The sequence below is a fragment of the Propithecus coquereli genome, unplaced genomic scaffold, assembly GCF_000956105.1.
Source record: "Propithecus coquereli isolate 6110/MARCELLA unplaced genomic scaffold, Pcoq_1.0 Scaffold177, whole genome shotgun sequence".
Classification (NCBI taxonomy): domain Eukaryota; kingdom Metazoa; phylum Chordata; class Mammalia; order Primates; family Indriidae; genus Propithecus; species Propithecus coquereli.
Genome location: NW_012142412.1, coordinates 4,383,992 through 4,401,189, shown reverse-complemented (window position 1 = coordinate 4,401,189; position 17,198 = coordinate 4,383,992). Strand labels below are relative to the sequence as shown.

Here is a 17,198-nt window from a genome sequence, read left to right as displayed (position 1 = left end):
CTCAAAGGTGTTCCAGAGTTAGCTTCTTATGAAACTTAAAGGCACTGTATCTCCTGTTGTATTACTTTCTATTCTGAGTCATTTCAGGAAAACCTATAGAATTTAGCCAGTATTTAGAGTTATGACATGATTTGGAATTAAGCACTACATTGCATTGGGATTTTTTTTTCTTTAAAAAAAAACATAGCTTAGTTTTGTCTTTTGCAATTATGTTGTCATTAAAGACAGAGAATGCAAAAACAAAGAAAATGCTAGCCTTGGATTCTGTGTAATCATTTCATGATTAAAGAATTAAAATAATGGTTCTATAATTAGTTCCTATGCTTGTATGATAAAATCTCTCTAATATGAAAAAGAACATGATAATCATTTTATTTTGTCATCAAAACCCATCAGGTTTTGTCGTTTAATTTCCATTCCCTTTTTATTTCAAAATTTTACAATGTATTCCTGATTTTCACTCTTATTTCAGTTTGTCAAGAGTTTCACCTATGACACTGAATCCTGTTTGTTTTTTGTTTAGACACTTAAATGTATATTTCAGTTTCAAACACAGATTTTAACTGTGGGTCACAACTGGCTAATCTTTGTATCCCCAGCGGTTTTATTGGATAAAAAATATTATCCATAAACTGTCTTCAACTCTCTAACCCCTTAGAATGCCTAACATATCCTTGCCATTTATTAAAGAATTCAAGGAAATCACACGATCTATGAAAAATACGTGCACTGTGGGTGTTAACCCCAGGTTATAACTGCTTCTTATAAACAACTTCTTATGTTGTGCAAAGAAAAATGACATATGTGGTTTCTTATAGGCAATAGTGTTTTATTTTCTAAAAATGCATTGAAATTCCTGGGTATACCTGGAACACATTCTCCGTCCTATTCTTGCTTAAAGCTATGCAGGGTTGCCTGCCGGGAAGTCAGGAGCCGCGAGAGACACAGAACTCTGCCTCTGCCCTTTGCTATAACCCTCCCAGGGACCAGAGGAGGTCCAGTCTGGTCCTTGCCATCTCTGAAGTTTTGGGCTCTCGCACACAGTTTCGCAATATTCAAAGGTCATTTGTTTAAAAAGTTTTATTAGACCATGTTTCCTTAAACAAAAACTTCAATAATTAGCTTTCCATTGATAATTTTTAAAAACTTGCTAAAAAATACGACTTTTGCGCCGACTTTTAAGCAAGTGCCTCCTCGGAGGTCTGACTGCACTGTAGATTTAGCAATCCGTTTTAGTAGAAACCAGCTTGGATTATTTCTGCAACACTTGTCAGGAACAGCTACCTGGGGCTTTTTTGTATATATTTATTGTTGGGTCTTGAAATTATGTATGTGTGTGCACGTGTGTGTCCTCTATAGCTGGAGGAATTCCCTTCGAAAAGTAAAACTAAAGATTTTTCTCACTCCTGCCTGGGACCAGTGACAAGCTAATAAGGAAGAGTGATGATAGTAATAAAATGGGGCGAGGGGTGCATTCCTGAGATTTTGTTGCTTATAAAATGATAGGCCTGTTTGTTACTCAATGACCACAGAGGGACCCGGAGTAAGATCGCGTCCTGAGGCTTTCTGATGGAGAGGTGACCTCCCTGTGATCCATAAAGCACCCAGAGAACTGGAACTATCACATCAGAAGCGAATGCAGGATTAACAGCTTTGGCGACCACCTTTTTAACCCAGAGAACGTAGCTGTGTGTTTTTAATTTGTTTTGATTTATGACACCGAAATTGGTGTAAAATGGACAACAAATCATGGGTGTCAGAATCTGGAAATGAATTTTATCAGCTGAGCAAAGTGAGTGCCTTTGGGATTTGCATAAGTTTCTCATAATTCTTTTTATATTACAGATGATGAGTAAAACTGTGAAAATAAACTAAAAATGACATGATATTTCCTAAGTAGCTAATTTCACATGTACACATGGACATATATAAATAGAGCCACTTAGCCTTAGACTTTCTCTGCAATTCAAGGTGATTTGTACAGAACCACAGAAATATTTATCTAAAAACCTCAAAGTCAACAACGAAGACAGTTTTTTCCATGTCATAAATGTCTGCGAATATCTTTAGAAAAAGACAAACATTATAACACAATATTTACCGACTATAATTTGTTTTCAATGTTCGAATTCAGAAGAGTGAATTCAGACTTTACAGACCAGTATAAAAGTGCTAAGATTGCATAAAGAGCTCTCCCCAAATTTCAGATGTTATAAATACCTTTCAGCATCACAAAAAATAGCTGGCCTTGTTAGAAAGTAACTTTGCATGCATAATTAATTTGGGCACCACACTCCTCGTTCACAACCAGAAGAGAAATTGAATTCAGGTGTTGGGGGAACATATGGAGGATGTACCGTGAATTTATGACCTGAGGTTTGAGTGTAAAACCCCAAGATACTTGCTGATAAAACTTAATGAAGCTTGTGCAGAGGAGCTATTTTTATTTGTAGTTTGGTAATTGATACATTTCTTGGTTTAACCCTCCCTGTCTCCCCCCCATTCCTCATAAATCTTCCAGCCTAAAAGTTAGAGCCAGAGTGGAAAGCCCCCAGTCTCAGCAAGCTTGATCTGATGCCTACCTAATTTGAAAGTGTAGAGTTTGCTTTTCCATGGCATTTTAGTCTATTCCTTCCTTTCCCTTTTAAGTTTGCACTTCATGCATCTTCACCTGTACAGGTGATACCGTTAACAGGAGGCAAACCGTATGCTTTGAACAGGCGTGATGGGAGGAAGTGTTTCTTTCCTCTAAGAGAAGCAAAACCTTTCACAGAGGTCTGACACCACTTTACTCTTGAGAAAGCAAAGATGGGGCCACAATAGAACTCGTCATTAAAATCCAGGCAACAAATTCATTGCCATTTAAAGATTTTTCCCCCCAAGAATAAAAACACCTTCAAGGGACAGGAACCTGCCACACATACCCTGACCATGTCTTTCTGTTTCACTATTTATACTTCGATTTTTACCAAGAATGCTGCTGATGTGAATGCCAGGAGGAAAAAAAAAAACAAACGACAAGCATTCCATTTTAACATACAGGGTGTAATGGGTTTAATGAGAAACCTGTGTTTGCTCACTAATTTACGGCAATTAAGAACTCAGTTCTGACATCTGTAGATTAGAACTATTTATCTGCAGATCAGAATATTTTATGGAATTGCTAATCAGTATAGAAAAAGAGCTAAGTGGGAAGAAGGTTGTTTACCTGTACTCTCTTGAGCAGTGGCAGTTCCTGGTAGTTGTGCGTCCCAGGATCCCGTTTTATTTATTTATTTTTTATTTCAGCATATTATGGGGGTACAAATGTTTAGGTTACGTATATTGCCTTTGCCCCACCCGAGTCAGAGCTTCAAGCATGTCCATCCCCCAGACGGTGCACACCGCACCCATTAGGTGTGAATATACCCATCCCCTCTTCCCCCCTCCCACCTGCCCGACAGCTGATGACTGTTACTACTATATGTGAAGATCCTATTTTGTTCAGTGACATTTCTCCCCCCGCAAACGTTTTAGTCATCCCTGTTCAGAAACTTGTTTGTATCCACTTTATCATGCTGACAATCTGTCTGTTTTGAAAGGATTACAACTCTGTACATCCGTGCATGACATCACAGTAAGACATTGCTTAATGATCTGAGACGCGGGTGGTCATTGCCGGCTGCCTGTTACTAAGGCTGCGTGACAGGTCTGCCCTACATCTGTTTCCCCCGAAGTCACTTTTTGCCCACTCCAGTCCTCGTGTCTACTTTAAGTGGCCTCCACGAAGTAGCTGAATTTTTGACTCGCCATTGCTACAAATAAAGGGACTAACAGCTTTTCCTTTTCCAAGAGGCAAGAAGAATTAGTAATTGAGCAAAGAAGAAAAAGGTGCTCTAAATTTTCTCCATTGAAAATGAAATAGTATTCTTGGAGGGTGAGCTTTTTAAATAATGGACTGGATCTTTTAGCCCCTCCATTTGTGTAGCTACAAAGGAAGTCCGTAAAGAGAGAAATTTTCCCTAAATAAAGGGGACTGAAATATAGGAACCCCCTGTGAAGGTTGAGTCATTCCCTAAGGACCTCATCAAGCCTTTGAAAAGTCAGGGTTCTAGAAAATAGGATCTACAAGTGTCAATGAATTGAGTCTTGGAAGCTTTAACCTGCTATCTTCAGTGTGCTAGGATGCGGAGCGTAATGATGTTTCAGAAGTCGCAGGACTTTGAATGCTAGCAGGTGGAGGGAAATAAAGAGCTCCTTAAGCAGAGAAGCTGGCAGTTAGCAGAACTCTAGTGCGTCTTTCCACCTGTGATGTGTGCATGGGATACCTGTTGGAGCGATGGAAATATATCCATAGTATAAAACTTTTTTGAGTGTGATATTGCATTATTTCCAGGATCTCGGATACAATTTAGAGATTGACTTTTTTGAATTTTTTTTTTAATTGGGAAAAAGAATAATGCCCCTTTTGTATCCCTGGTAATTAGATGCCAAGTGCAGGTGTGAAATTCACTACCTTTTGGAATAGAATTTTGTACTTAGGCGAAAAAGTAAATGGTTAGGGTTGAGAAGTAGATAGCAAAAATGAAATGGCCAAAGATACAAGCTGATACGGTTAACGAAAATCTTTCCTATACACCTATTCTTTTGTAAATTGGGGATTTGAAGGGCATCTGTTAAGTCCTTGACCCCTGGCATACTAAGTAGAGCAAATTTTAACCAGGGCTATCTTTTTGTGACTTGTTTAACCCAGATCCCAGCAGGTCATCAGTCTTTGCCAGGAAAAGAAACTAGGAATGAGCCCTCATGTTCAGTTTTACCGAATCACCTGGTTGGCAGGTATATTTTCACCATGCTCCGGGAAAGCACCCGCATTCAGCCCTGGCCTCACGAGGCTGTGCTCCGAGATCACAGAGCACGAACAGCATGTTTTAGATGCAGCAACGGTGGGGTTGATAACAGGATTCACCCTAAGCAATTGGATAGATTTCTAAGTGGCATTCTCAACTATATACTGCTGTTTCAGTGGGAAGAACATTTGATTGGTTTCATGTATTAAGATCTGGCAGTGAGCATTTTTCAGTTACATCTTCTGCAACAGTATTTACGTCGTGCAATTTTTCTCAGAAACCAGAACTTTGCAGTAACTAACCCTATGAAGGATAGTGGTAAAACTCACTTGTAAAATGCAGCGCCTGTATTTTATGCCATTCTTCTAACCAATGTGCTTTTTGCAACAGGCAATATTTTATTTGGTTCCATTTGTGGGCAGGGCCTATGTGCTTCGAGGCTACTTTATTTCGTTGAGTTTAAAAAGTATGTAGAGCCCCCATGACACTGTTTAAGGTGATATGGTGGTGGGTTCTAAGGAGGAAGGTTTAGAGAGTTTATCTGTTCCTGTGAAGTTGTTGCATAACAAACCACCTAAAAACACAGTGGCATCAAATAATAAGCATCTATTTTTTTGCTCACACATCTGTAGACAGGCAGGGGATTGGCTGATCTAGGCTGGACTCTGTTGGGCTTGATTTTAAGCTGTAGGTTGGGACCAGATCTGTTCCACATGTCTCTTCAACTGCAGGCATGTTCTTGTCATGGTAGAAATCAGGAACACAGGAGAGCACACCCACCATGCAGTCATATTTCAGGTTCCTTTTGCATCGCATCCAGTGACATCCTGTTGGCCAACATAAGTCACACGGCCAAGGCCAGCATCAATAGGGTATTATAATAGTTTCCATTTGCTGCGTAACAATTTAGCACAAACTCAGCAGCTTAAAACAACACAGTTACTATCTCACGGTTTCTGTGGGTCTGGAGTCCAGGCATGGCTTAGCTGGGTCCTCGGCTCAGGGTTTCCTCGGGGTGCAATCCAGGTGTCAGCTGGGCTAGGGTCTCACATGGAGGCTTCACTAGAGAAGTATCAGTTTCCCAGGTCTTGTTGGCAGCGTTCTGTTCCATGCAGCTGTGGGATTCATGACACCTTGCTGCTTCAAAACCAGCAAGGGGAGAGACAAAGACAGGCAAGATGGACACCATGTCCTTATGTAATGGCATAAATGTAATCACAGACATTGCACGACTGTTTCCGCATTGCGTTGGTTAGAAGCAAGGGTGGGTACTGTCCACACTTAAGGGTAGGGGATTGCAAAAGGTACGGACACCAGAAGGCCACCTTCAGTCTATTCATCACAAATAGCTGCTGAACAATTTACTGCGCCACAGGCAGGTGACATACAAGATATACACATGTTAAATGGCTGTGATGAAGGCACAAACTTAAGACAGAAAACCCCATCCACATGCAAGTTCTGGAAAACACTGTAAGGCAGTATTTGGGACAGAGGACAGTTAGAGACGGATTGAAAAGAAGAGATGAATGTGGGCTGGAGTAGTTAGGAAAGGCTTCAAGGAAGTGGAATTCGATTTCTCGGACTGACTTGTAGAATTTAGAAAAATGGACAGAAATGAACAGCGTATTAAAGAAAGAAAAATATGAGGAAATTTATCTTCCTTCCCTCTTTGGCTGCCTCTCTTCTACCAGAGTTTATGATCATCTCCCCCTTCTGAGCAACGCGGAGAGCCTGCCACAACTCGTCTCCTCCCTTCTGCCCACCTTCTCTCTTCCTTTTGTTTTTTCCTTCCTTCCATGGGAAGGATAGTGTGTACCAAGATGGTACCTCCTTATTTAAAAAAATGAATGATTAATTTTCCCTTCCATTGAATTCTGGATCTTACAGCTAATCTCTTCCAGGTTTCCAGATTTCTTGTGCATAATTAAAAATGCAAATGTTCAAGTATTTTTAATCCTTAAAGAATTAATCGGTCACATCACAAATGCCTCTCTCTCTTAGCATACGTGCCTCTGAAAAGATAGGTCAGACCTCAGGCCTGTAAGGAAGTATATCTAGGTTGAGATTGGAAGGAGCAGACAATTTAGGAGAGGGAAGACACTATGAATGATGCTCAGTTGTCAATCTTTTGAAATTTGTTTCTTGGGACTATGAGGAGGGGACCACTGGCCTAATCTTGGTGTGAAATCTGAAAGTAAACAGCCCAGAGAAGTGACATATAAAATAGGCATCATCTGCAGAACATGGAGTCGAGGTTGCAAGCTAGCCACCAACAGACCTGTTTTGTTTGGCTTACCTAGAATTTAAAAGCTACAATGAGTTAGCATTTTAAATTTGCGGGGGATAACTGTATTTCTGATTTCCCTTTAAAAAAAAAAAAAATTGGAAGGCAGTCCCCGGCCTGTATCCCTTCAAGGCAACAGTCTACTGGAACCAAGGGCCTCCCGGACTCGACCAAGCCTCTTCAGCCCTCTTTGTCACAGAACGTACGTAGGTGCTTCTAAAGCGGGGGGGTCTCCTTTGTTCTTTAGTTACTTGCCATATAGGCATTGGGATTTGCCCAACTATGAAACCTGCGTGCATCGTCTTCAACATGTCCGTACCTGCAGTACCTTCTGAATAAAGTATTATACATACAGATTGCTGGGCCCTGCACTAGACGGACTGAATCAGGATACCTCAAGGTGAGCCTTGGCAATCAGCATTATTTTAACAAGCTCTCTGGATGGTTCTCATACACACTGTGCATATAGGTGAGAAGCACTGTTGGAAAGTTCCTGTTCTCTCTCACTGTACCTTGGGAGGTGGCTGGATTTGCACGTTTATGGGGCACAGGTTTGAGATGGGTTCCAGTGCTTACCTGGAGCAAATAGTCTCATCGCTGCCTTTTGCATGAATGGATATTTTCAGCTACATTTAGGAGGCACATGGCAGTATCCAATCTGAAGGTTTGGAACTTTGGCACACACACCGTGCATTCTGCCTCTGACAGGAGAGGCTACCGTCCCCAGGGCAATTATGGATGGGAAAGATCTGAATTCCCTATAATCCAGGGTCATATTGTTCTGTGCACCCTGGGTTAGGAATCTCTGTAGTGTGTGGTCCAGGGTATCCTTCCTTACCCTGTGACAAAACCCCCAGATCATTACTGAACCCAAAACAACATTCTTCATTTAAAACATGAAAGAAAGTTCTAGTTGGGCTGCAAAAACCAATGTATAAGGAGAGGCTAAGTATTTGTATTGGACTAACACTGTCTTGTGTCTGTCTGTGTGGATTTTTTTTTCTTTTTACACAAAAAGCATCTCTGTCATTCCTCTCACCATCCCTGTGTAGATCCCACTCATGCAGATTTTCTGTAAATCAGATTTGCTGACTACTCATTAAGAGTTTTGTTGTCTCATTCATCCATCTGATCAACTTAGGGGTGTTGCTAGTATATTCCTCAAAAAAATAAAAATAAAGAGCAGCTTTAAGTTGGCAGTATATAAGTTGATTGGGATGTGCAGGGATTAGTCACGATTGCTAATGAATATTTAAAATTTCCTTTAGCTTTCTTGGCAGAAGAGCTGACCAAGAACTTTATAAATCCTACTTTGAATTATTGGCTCGTTATGGACTGGCCCGAGAAACAGAACTGAGCAGTTGCAATGGTTTCGTTTCCTAAAGCCAGGACTTCACCTTCAGACTGCCAACTGTTGTTCCCCAAGGACGCTTGATGGTCTTCCAGTCTTTGGGAGGCCATGATCAATGATGCCAACCATGGCAGCCTGTTTTTCAACCCGTTCGACAAGTCAGGCAGCTGTCTCTAGAGCACTGGGAGAAAGAGAGCAAAGGACAAGAGGGTAAAACAATGGTCTCGCTCGCTGTCCAGATTTGGAAATAAGAGCAGAAGTGACTTCCACCACTTGTCTTTTACTGTGGACGACCTCAAGGGCACCAGAATTTAAAATGATGGACACTGGGTCAACTTTCTTTGTTGAGAGAATGGACTTTCAGTTAATCACAAATAGTATAGGAGGTCAGTTTTCATCAATGGTTTGGATTTCATGAACCTAATAATTGTGGGCTTAAAACTCTCTTATGTTGCAAATAATAGAGAAATATGAGGACTGTCCGGAAAGTATCCAGCCATTGTTAATATAACGAGAACAGTTCCGTGGCTAGACATTTTCCAGACAGCCCTCGTACTTCTGTTTAGACTTGTAAAACACTTTGTTGGTCAAGCCTGCTACAATCTTCATGTTAAAAGCTCTGAAGTATGCCAAGAACAAAAACACAGCTGGAAACATGGCAATGACCATGGGGTTAACGATTGCTCACCTTCCTATCTCTTTGTGTTATGAATCGAACCATCCTTGTGCCTACACCGTCACAGTTTTGCATACAGCATAAGTAAGGGGCTTTGTAGATCTGCCATTACAGTGGGCTGCCGTGACTGAAAATGTATGTGTTGGCACAATATACATTTTGAAAGCCGGTGGGAACAACAAGCTGCCCACGTCAAAAGGATGGAGGGGAGTTTTGAAGCTGTACCCAACCTGGACTGAAGCCCAGCGTTGTCGGGCAGCACATTTTACAGACACCTGTTCGCCTTTAATGTTCACAGGCTGATCAATTCAAAGGATTTGTCAGAAGAAAACAAAGGGAGGGCAAGCTTTCATGGACTGAGAAAATAATCAAATTGAATGTATTGATATTCTAGAAGCTCTAGTGAAATTGATGGAAACAAGAAGGTGATGGGGACCCCTCCCAATAGATTAAATGATGAAAGACTATCCCATATGCTTAGAAGATGTTAATCTTGTGGTCCCACACGTGAATATTTTCAGTCTGAGATGTTGAAACCTTTGGAATTCTTTAAAATACGTAGAATTGTATGTAGGCATACGTCTGTGTGAGAGTTTTATGCACTCTAGTCTGGTAGAGTTTCTCTTTCCAAGCTACCTCTCTCAAATGACGTCACCCAGGAGGGGTTCAGCGGACAGAACTCACATACCCCGAGTAACCATGGCAACATGCTTTCCATGAAGAGACCTGGTCTTCCTAATAGCTTTACAGCTTCCCGTTCTGCTAGCAGCTTGGAGGGTATATATGAGAATATAAAGACGTGGTTCTTGTCCACGTGGTTCTCGTGCCCAAGTCTGGTTGGGGAGACAGTATATGCCTGATGGGCGTGAATAGCTTTTCTGATAGGATGCAACTTGGTGCTTTAGCGAATGGAATAGACCAGAAGTCATTTGGGATTTAATGGTCATCCATTTCTATGACTCTTGCAGATACTGTTTTTAAAATTTGTATGATTTTACAAAGGAGGGGCTTTAGAGTCCAATACATGTTTTCCTAAGGGATATCATGGCATAGCAAAATGAGGGTTGGAGCGGGACTTTAAACAAGCCACTTAACTTCTGCAAGTGTCAGTTTCTAGGTTCATAAATGTGTATGAAATACTACCTTCTGCACTTACCCTACAAGCTCTTTTGTGAGCATAAGATAAAATTCAGTACTATACAAAAAGAAGGCAACATCATTTAACTAACTGGTTAAATCAAACTACCACCTGAACCTATTTTAAAAATGCTTCTCGTTTATGCTGTGAGAGTTATGTGTTGTTTATAGACTTTTGATGATTCATATTAGGAACTTCATGTAATGGTGATATGAAAATAATCACATTTGTGAGGCTGTGTGTTATAGTGTCAGCTCACTTGTTTATTACAAGTGTGGTATTTAGAGTCAAAGTATTTTCTCCACTTCATATATAAAGAAACTGCAGCTCAGAAGCGTTAAGTGCCTTAGTCTAAGAAAGTGGAAGAGCTGGGACTGGACCCTGGTATTTCTGACTTTCCAAGAAAACTTCCCTGCCAGCACCTTGCCAGATTACAGAAAGGAGATGAGGATTTAAAGAACAGTGTGAAAAAAGTAATATCTAAAAATACTGCTTACTCTCTTGAATATCTGAAAAAACTTCAATAAGCCTTAATCCTAAGAACACAATGAAATCATATTGAAAATGGCCAGATATTGTTTTAAAAATTCACTTTCTTGTACATAGCGTCATTTCACAGCAAGTTGCCATTTTTTGCTAGCAGCTGCGGCTCCCAGGTAATATTTCTGAAGGGTGCTCACTGTTGCCCCATCTCTCTTTTAGTAACAGATCAACTCCTAGCAACCATGATCGGATACAGCGTCTGCGGCAAGAATTCCAGCAAGCAAAGCAGGATGAAGACGTAGAAGATCGGCGACGTACCTACAGCTTTGAACAACCCTGGGTAAGTACTGGGTTCTTGGGCACAACGAACCATTCTATGGCTTCCCTGCAGTAATGGCCACTGAGCTATGACCTCAGTCCTCTATGAAATGCATCAAGATGGAGCCAAATTCCTTTGACCTTTAACATTTTGACCTTTCCCTCATGTCCATCTGAGTTTCATCATTGCTAATTTCATTTTATATCTTGTTCTACCATCTTTCCATTGCATAATAATTGGTCTCATCAGCCTTACGACAAGACATGGCAAAAGTATTCTTCCTCCCAACTGTGCATTTTTTTTGAATTAGTTAATAATTTTCTATAGATATTTCTTTCTCAGAAGCAGAGCCCAAATAAATTCGTTCAGCACATGTCTATTGTGTCTATAATGCACAAAGTACAGTGTTTAGGAATTCCTGATCCTTTAATCTCCCTCATCCCCGTTGTCTATTTGTTGAATCCCTCTCGTTTATCTCTCTGCACCCCTATTCTCACCCGTCCTCCACACAGCCACCAGAGTGATCTTTCTAGAACAAAACTTTGAATGGCTTTCTCAACGTCAGACCCATATTCTGATCTTGCGTTTCACCCTAGAGATGATGGCACTTCTGGGAAGGGAGGTGTCGGAGCAGGTTTGGAGGTTTAACATGATGGGGAGTTTGAAGAGTCTCTTCGGGAAACCTGAGAGTGAGTCAGTTAGGGGTGAATAAATAAGCTTCTTATTTATTCTAACTCTAGCTCAGGGAATTAGTAAGTCCGATCGACGCGTTAATACGACCATCACCAACAATGCTCATAGGACTGGGAACAGAAAGAACAAATTCATATGTTAATTCTGTAATGGGGGTTGGCAAGACAGACATGGAAGATGGAAAGTTGGAAAGACGGAAAGGAAGGTGTTGAAGTCCTGGTGAAGCATCACCCAGGCTGGGCAGGGAACAAGTACAGCGCAGGAAGGATCATTCTGATAGCCCGAGAATCTGCAAGAGTGGTCAGAAGTCTACAGGTTATCGAGATGAGGAGGGTGTGTTCAAAGCAGTGTATTTTTGGGCCTCCAGGATCCTGGCGGTGGCACAGTTCTGTGTGATGCTGAGGTCCGAGGTGTGCCATCCGTGATTAGTGTCTGTCATCTGATGCGTTCAGTTCAAAGTGTTGGGAATGCAATTATGCAAGATATTTGGGAGAGTTGATGTTAGGAAAGACTTCAAGTTAAAAAAAAAAACTGGTCCTGTGTTATTTGGGGAAAGGTTAACTACCCAGCTAAAGTAGAACTGAGAGGTTGGTTGTGTTGGGGGGGTGGGGATGGAAGGTAGAAATGTAGTAGGAGCCTTTGATGCTAGATTGGAAGTTTGAGGAAGGAAGGTTCCAGGACAGAACACTGGCCCACTAGCCAGGTAGGTGACCCAGCTCTCCAGGCCTCAGTTTACTTGTAAACTAAGAAGATTAGAATAGATGACAAGTGTCAGTTACTAGACCCTTTGATAAAATGAAAGACCTGATAATAAAACGAAGCTGAGAGTGCAGAGCAGATGCCGGTAGAGCTCCTCTGGTTGAGTAGAGAGGCCTGCGTGGAACCAGTCACCTGCTGCTGTAGGTCAGAACTTCTCAAAGTGTGGTCCACAGAACAGCACCTGCAGCACCACCTGGAAACTCAGACACATTCTTGGGTCCTGCCTCGACCCCACTAGATCTGAACCTCTGTGGGTGGGGCCCAGGAATCTGTATTTTAACAGACTCTCTAAGTCATTCTGAAACATGTTCAACGTTGAGAAGTGCCCTTCTAGAGTCTAGATGATCTCTGAGGTCCTTTTTGGTCTTAAAACCCAACATCTTCGATATCATTTACTCTACATAAAGCAAGAAACCTATAAAGGTTTTTGATTAAGAGATTAGTGACCAAATTGGAGTTTCAAGAAGATTAATTTTGTGCATGAAAGAAGAAGAAATGGGAGAAGCACTACTACAGTTGACCCTCGATCAATGTGGGGGGCCGACATCCACCCTCAGCTCTGTGCAGTCAAAATCTGCACGTAACTTTTGACTCCCCCAAAACTTAACGACTGTACTGATAGCCTACTGTTGACCGGAAGCCTTACCAATAACATAAACAGTTGATTAACACATATTTTGTTTGTTCTATGCATTATATACTGTTTTATTTATTTATTCCTTCTATAAAGTAAGCTAGAGAAAGAAAATGTTATTAAGAAAATCATAAGAAAGAAAATATATTTACTATTCATGAAGTGGAAATGGATCATCATAAAGGACTTCGTCCTTGTCGTCTTCATGTTGAATAGGCTGAGGAGGAGGAGGAGGAGGGAGAGGAGGGCTTGGAGTTGCTGTCTCAGGGGTGGTAGGGGCAGAAGAAAATCTGTGCATAAGTGGACCCGTGCAGTTCAAACCTGTGCTGTTCAAGGGTCAACTGCAGCTTGAACCTTAGTTCAGGTGAGCAACATGGGGCCTTAACACAGGCAATTAGCAATATGGGACCGGTATTGAGCAAAAATGCCCCATGAAATCAGTTCTTGCCTGACTCGGGGAAGTTCCACAACAACTTCCTCAGGTCAAATATTCAAGAAAATCTCTAGTTGTCTTCTGCAACAATATTCCTATTAATGATATTTTTTCTAAGGTATTTAGTTCATATTTATAGACGATCAAGTAAATTGAGTCACTCCCATGTAGCAACACGACAGAATGATGTTAACGTACTTACATTGTTTGGCATAATTGACTCAATCTATTCCTACTAGGTTTCTTAAGGCAGGGTTCTTTTGCGATGAGTGGTAAATACATTCTCAGCTGTGTATACTTGCACAAAGGGGCTGAGTAGAGTCACGAGCGCAGTGTCAACCTGAGGGAGAAAACAGCACTGCGTTTGGAAGTGGTTATCACACAGGCACACGGTTCCAGCCCTGCAAACCCCACGTGGACTTGTCATCCCCTGTCCTCAGCCATGGGGAGCAGTGTCAGCTGTCTGACTTCCCGTGGGAATGTGGATTCCAAACCAGCATTTTCCCAACATTTACTCTTTAATTCATCAAATTCGGTGAGTGCTTCCTGTGTTCCAGTCATCGTGTTTGGTGCAGGAGAATGAAGGTGGGAAGGAAAGGATGCCCTTCGAACTCTCCAGTGGAGCTACTAAAAGTAAAGGAATACCTGGTACTGTGTGGACGTGGCATGCTAGCGGTACGCACGGAGTGTTGCGAAGCCCTGAGGTGCAAGGCCCAGATCAGTGCTGGGTGATCAGGAAAGGCTTAAAAGATTCCCTCTTTGAAGCGGGAATATATTTTAAATATATAACTTTGAGAAACAAAGAAACGTTTCTCAGGGAACCAAGATGGATGAATTGATTTCTGGTCGATGGCATTGTATCTGCATGCAAGATCTCCAGGTTTGTTTGAGGCTAAATGAATGTTTCCTCCTCCTTAGCAATAGCTCTAGATGATTTTTCACCTGGAGAAGTGAAAATGATTTGAAATCTATTGGTTTCTTCTAAGGTATTTTTTGAATTGGGACAGTGAATATGTTGGCATGTATTTCTACGTTATCTACTTAATGTGAACAATTGTGTTAGGGGAAATGTTTGAGAAAATCTTGCACATTTGGAAACTCAACTACTGAAGGTCATAGGTCACATTATTGTATATCAAAATGCCACAGCAGCTTTAGACAGACAACTTGCTTTGTGTGTCGTTTCCTGTAATGACGGAGCTGGGAATTATTTGAATGACAGGCTGATTGCCTTAGGAATAGAATAATTTCCTAAATTGTGGGTCAGAAGTTGACCTTTTCTTTTTCTTTTCTTTCCTTTTTTTTTTTTCATTTTCAGACAATTGACATCTTGCTCCATTTTACTGATCATGTAAATGAGCTTAAAGTGACTGTAGTTCTACTTACCGTATTAACTTTCATGCCAATTCTCATCATTACCTTAGCAAGAGCTGCTCAGGTGTTCAAAATGGAGTTTGGTCTATGGTTTTTATTATCCATTTTGCAGAATGAGCTTTGTGTGTCTTTTTTTCCTCTTTCTATATGCATCCTGACCTTGGAAGGTCACCGTGTTTGGAAAGGATGAGGCCATGATCTCACTCATTGGAACGGTTTGTAATCATTCCAGTTTGAAGGAACCCACAAACTCATCTTCAAGCTGTGTGTACAACTTAGACCATATTAGTTGAAATTGTCACGCTTGTTAGAAATGCCCACACACAAAGTGCAGCCAGATGTGTCATATAGAAAATATCCAAGCCAATTACTTTACATACAGAGTGAGATGCTGCAAAAATTCATCCAAGCAGCCCTTTTCAATTTCTCTATTTTGAAAATGTTCTCTATAAACTCTAGCAATACGGAATGCACCTGTTCCTGGGCCTTTGTTCAGAATAATGTCTGGGCCTGAGGGAGCTGATCTGTGGCACAAAAGGTCTTTACATGAGCACGGGCCCAGAAAATTTCCTTAGCTCCATAATTGAAGTGAGTTCTCTCCCAAGTTGAGCAAGAGAAGAAGGAAAAAAAAGCAACTTCTTCCTCACGTTGTGCCAGGTGCAACATAAATAAAGCAGCAAGTTGCTTTAAATCTTTTTTAAGATAATGGAACAATAGCTGAGGTTAGGGTTATTATCACAGAGCTCGGAGACGGACAGGACTTACTGTTGCTTTTAAAAGAATTAAATTGCAGGCTGCAGACATAAGTACAGTATGCTGTAAAAACTTCGCAGATACCTGAGTGTTGCCCACAAGGAGACTTGCTGGCTGAGACGACTGGTGGATGGGATAATGGAGCCTTTAATAGCTGTCTTGCTAAATCCTTTCCATGCCAGGTTGGGAGTGACTTAAAGTAGTTTAGTCCTTCAGGTAGAAAATTGACACTCTGCGATGTGAATATCCTCTTCTCCCCCAAGCTTCCTTGCTTCCTAGCTGTTTTTAAACAAATAACAAAATCTGCCCTTTCTTTTCTGTTTTCTTCTCTTAGACTTTTAATAGGTCCTCTTACCCCCGAAGGGTTCCGCCTGCTTTAATTGGCAAGCCCATCACGGTACACAGCCACTCTGCTCCCCGAGATTCATCCCCTTGCCTGGGGAATTTGAGAAAATGGTGGTTTTCTTTTTGTTTTCATCTTTGTTAAGGCTTAAATGGTATCTGCTGTCATTTTCCCATAGTGGCATCCATGCCTTGATTCAAAAAAATGTAGATCCCTTTCTTTTAGCTCATGCCACCCCCAGCCAAAGCCTCGCTGACCCATGGGCCATCCCTCAAAAGCCTAGGTAGGTTGGTGAGAACTCCTGAAGCTGCCTTTGGTTGCCATTAGCACCTGACACTAGAGGACCGGGCTTGTTTTGCAGAGCGCCTCTTTCATTGTCAGTGTACCTGTTGCTTAAAGTGACAGAAAAAATATATAGATCCAAGCACCAGTGGGAAAGATGAGATGAAGACAAATACTATGTTAAGAACGAAACATGAATTTATAAAAACTTTATGAGGAAAATGGGTATGCTTTGCAAATTTTTCAACCATGACTCACATCCTTAGTAGCAATTAAGCTTTTCAACATTCAGAAGGCACAAGAGTTCAATCAACAGTTACAGAACTCTAGTGTGTGATGCGGCATGGGCAGAGGGCTGGGAAGGCAGGATAGGTAGACAAAAGTTACCTTTATTTTGATTACAAGTTGTACGTAAGTCTCCTATAGAAAATAATTATCAATATTAGCAATGGTCACTTTAACAGAGTAAACAATTTACACTCTTTACATGATTTAACAGCATCAAAATTATTTCTGTCCTCTACCAAATCTTTAAAGTGCCATTTTTATCAGAATATGGAATTCATATCAGGGTTACAGCATGTTTGAATTGCTAAAATAAGGATTCTTAAATCTCAAAGGGATTTTTGATACTGTCATCATTATCTTTATCATTGGCTTTCATCCAAAGCACACGAACATTTTGTATTTTATTCCTTGTTTTCTATATATGCCGTTGGACATGTGAAATTTTGAAGATTTCTGTTATTCATAATTTAAGTAGAAAACCTGCCCCAAATGATCATCTTTAAGAGTATTACCTATGTGTGTATGTACACGTCTACACCTCCGTATACTTACACAC

The 17,198-nt window shown here is 41.0% G+C and overlaps 1 protein-coding gene across 1 annotated transcript in view; it reads left to right on the top strand.

Moving 5' to 3' along the window:
• The window catches only part of PARD3 (par-3 family cell polarity regulator), a 714,541-nt gene that overhangs the window by 685,456 nt on the left and 11,887 nt on the right, over positions 1-17,198 (top strand). The window contains exon 21 of the mRNA XM_012642182.1: positions 10,984-11,104. Within this exon, the coding sequence (XP_012497636.1) occupies positions 10,984-11,104 (121 nt within the window). The remainder of the gene's footprint in view (positions 1-10,983; positions 11,105-17,198) is intronic.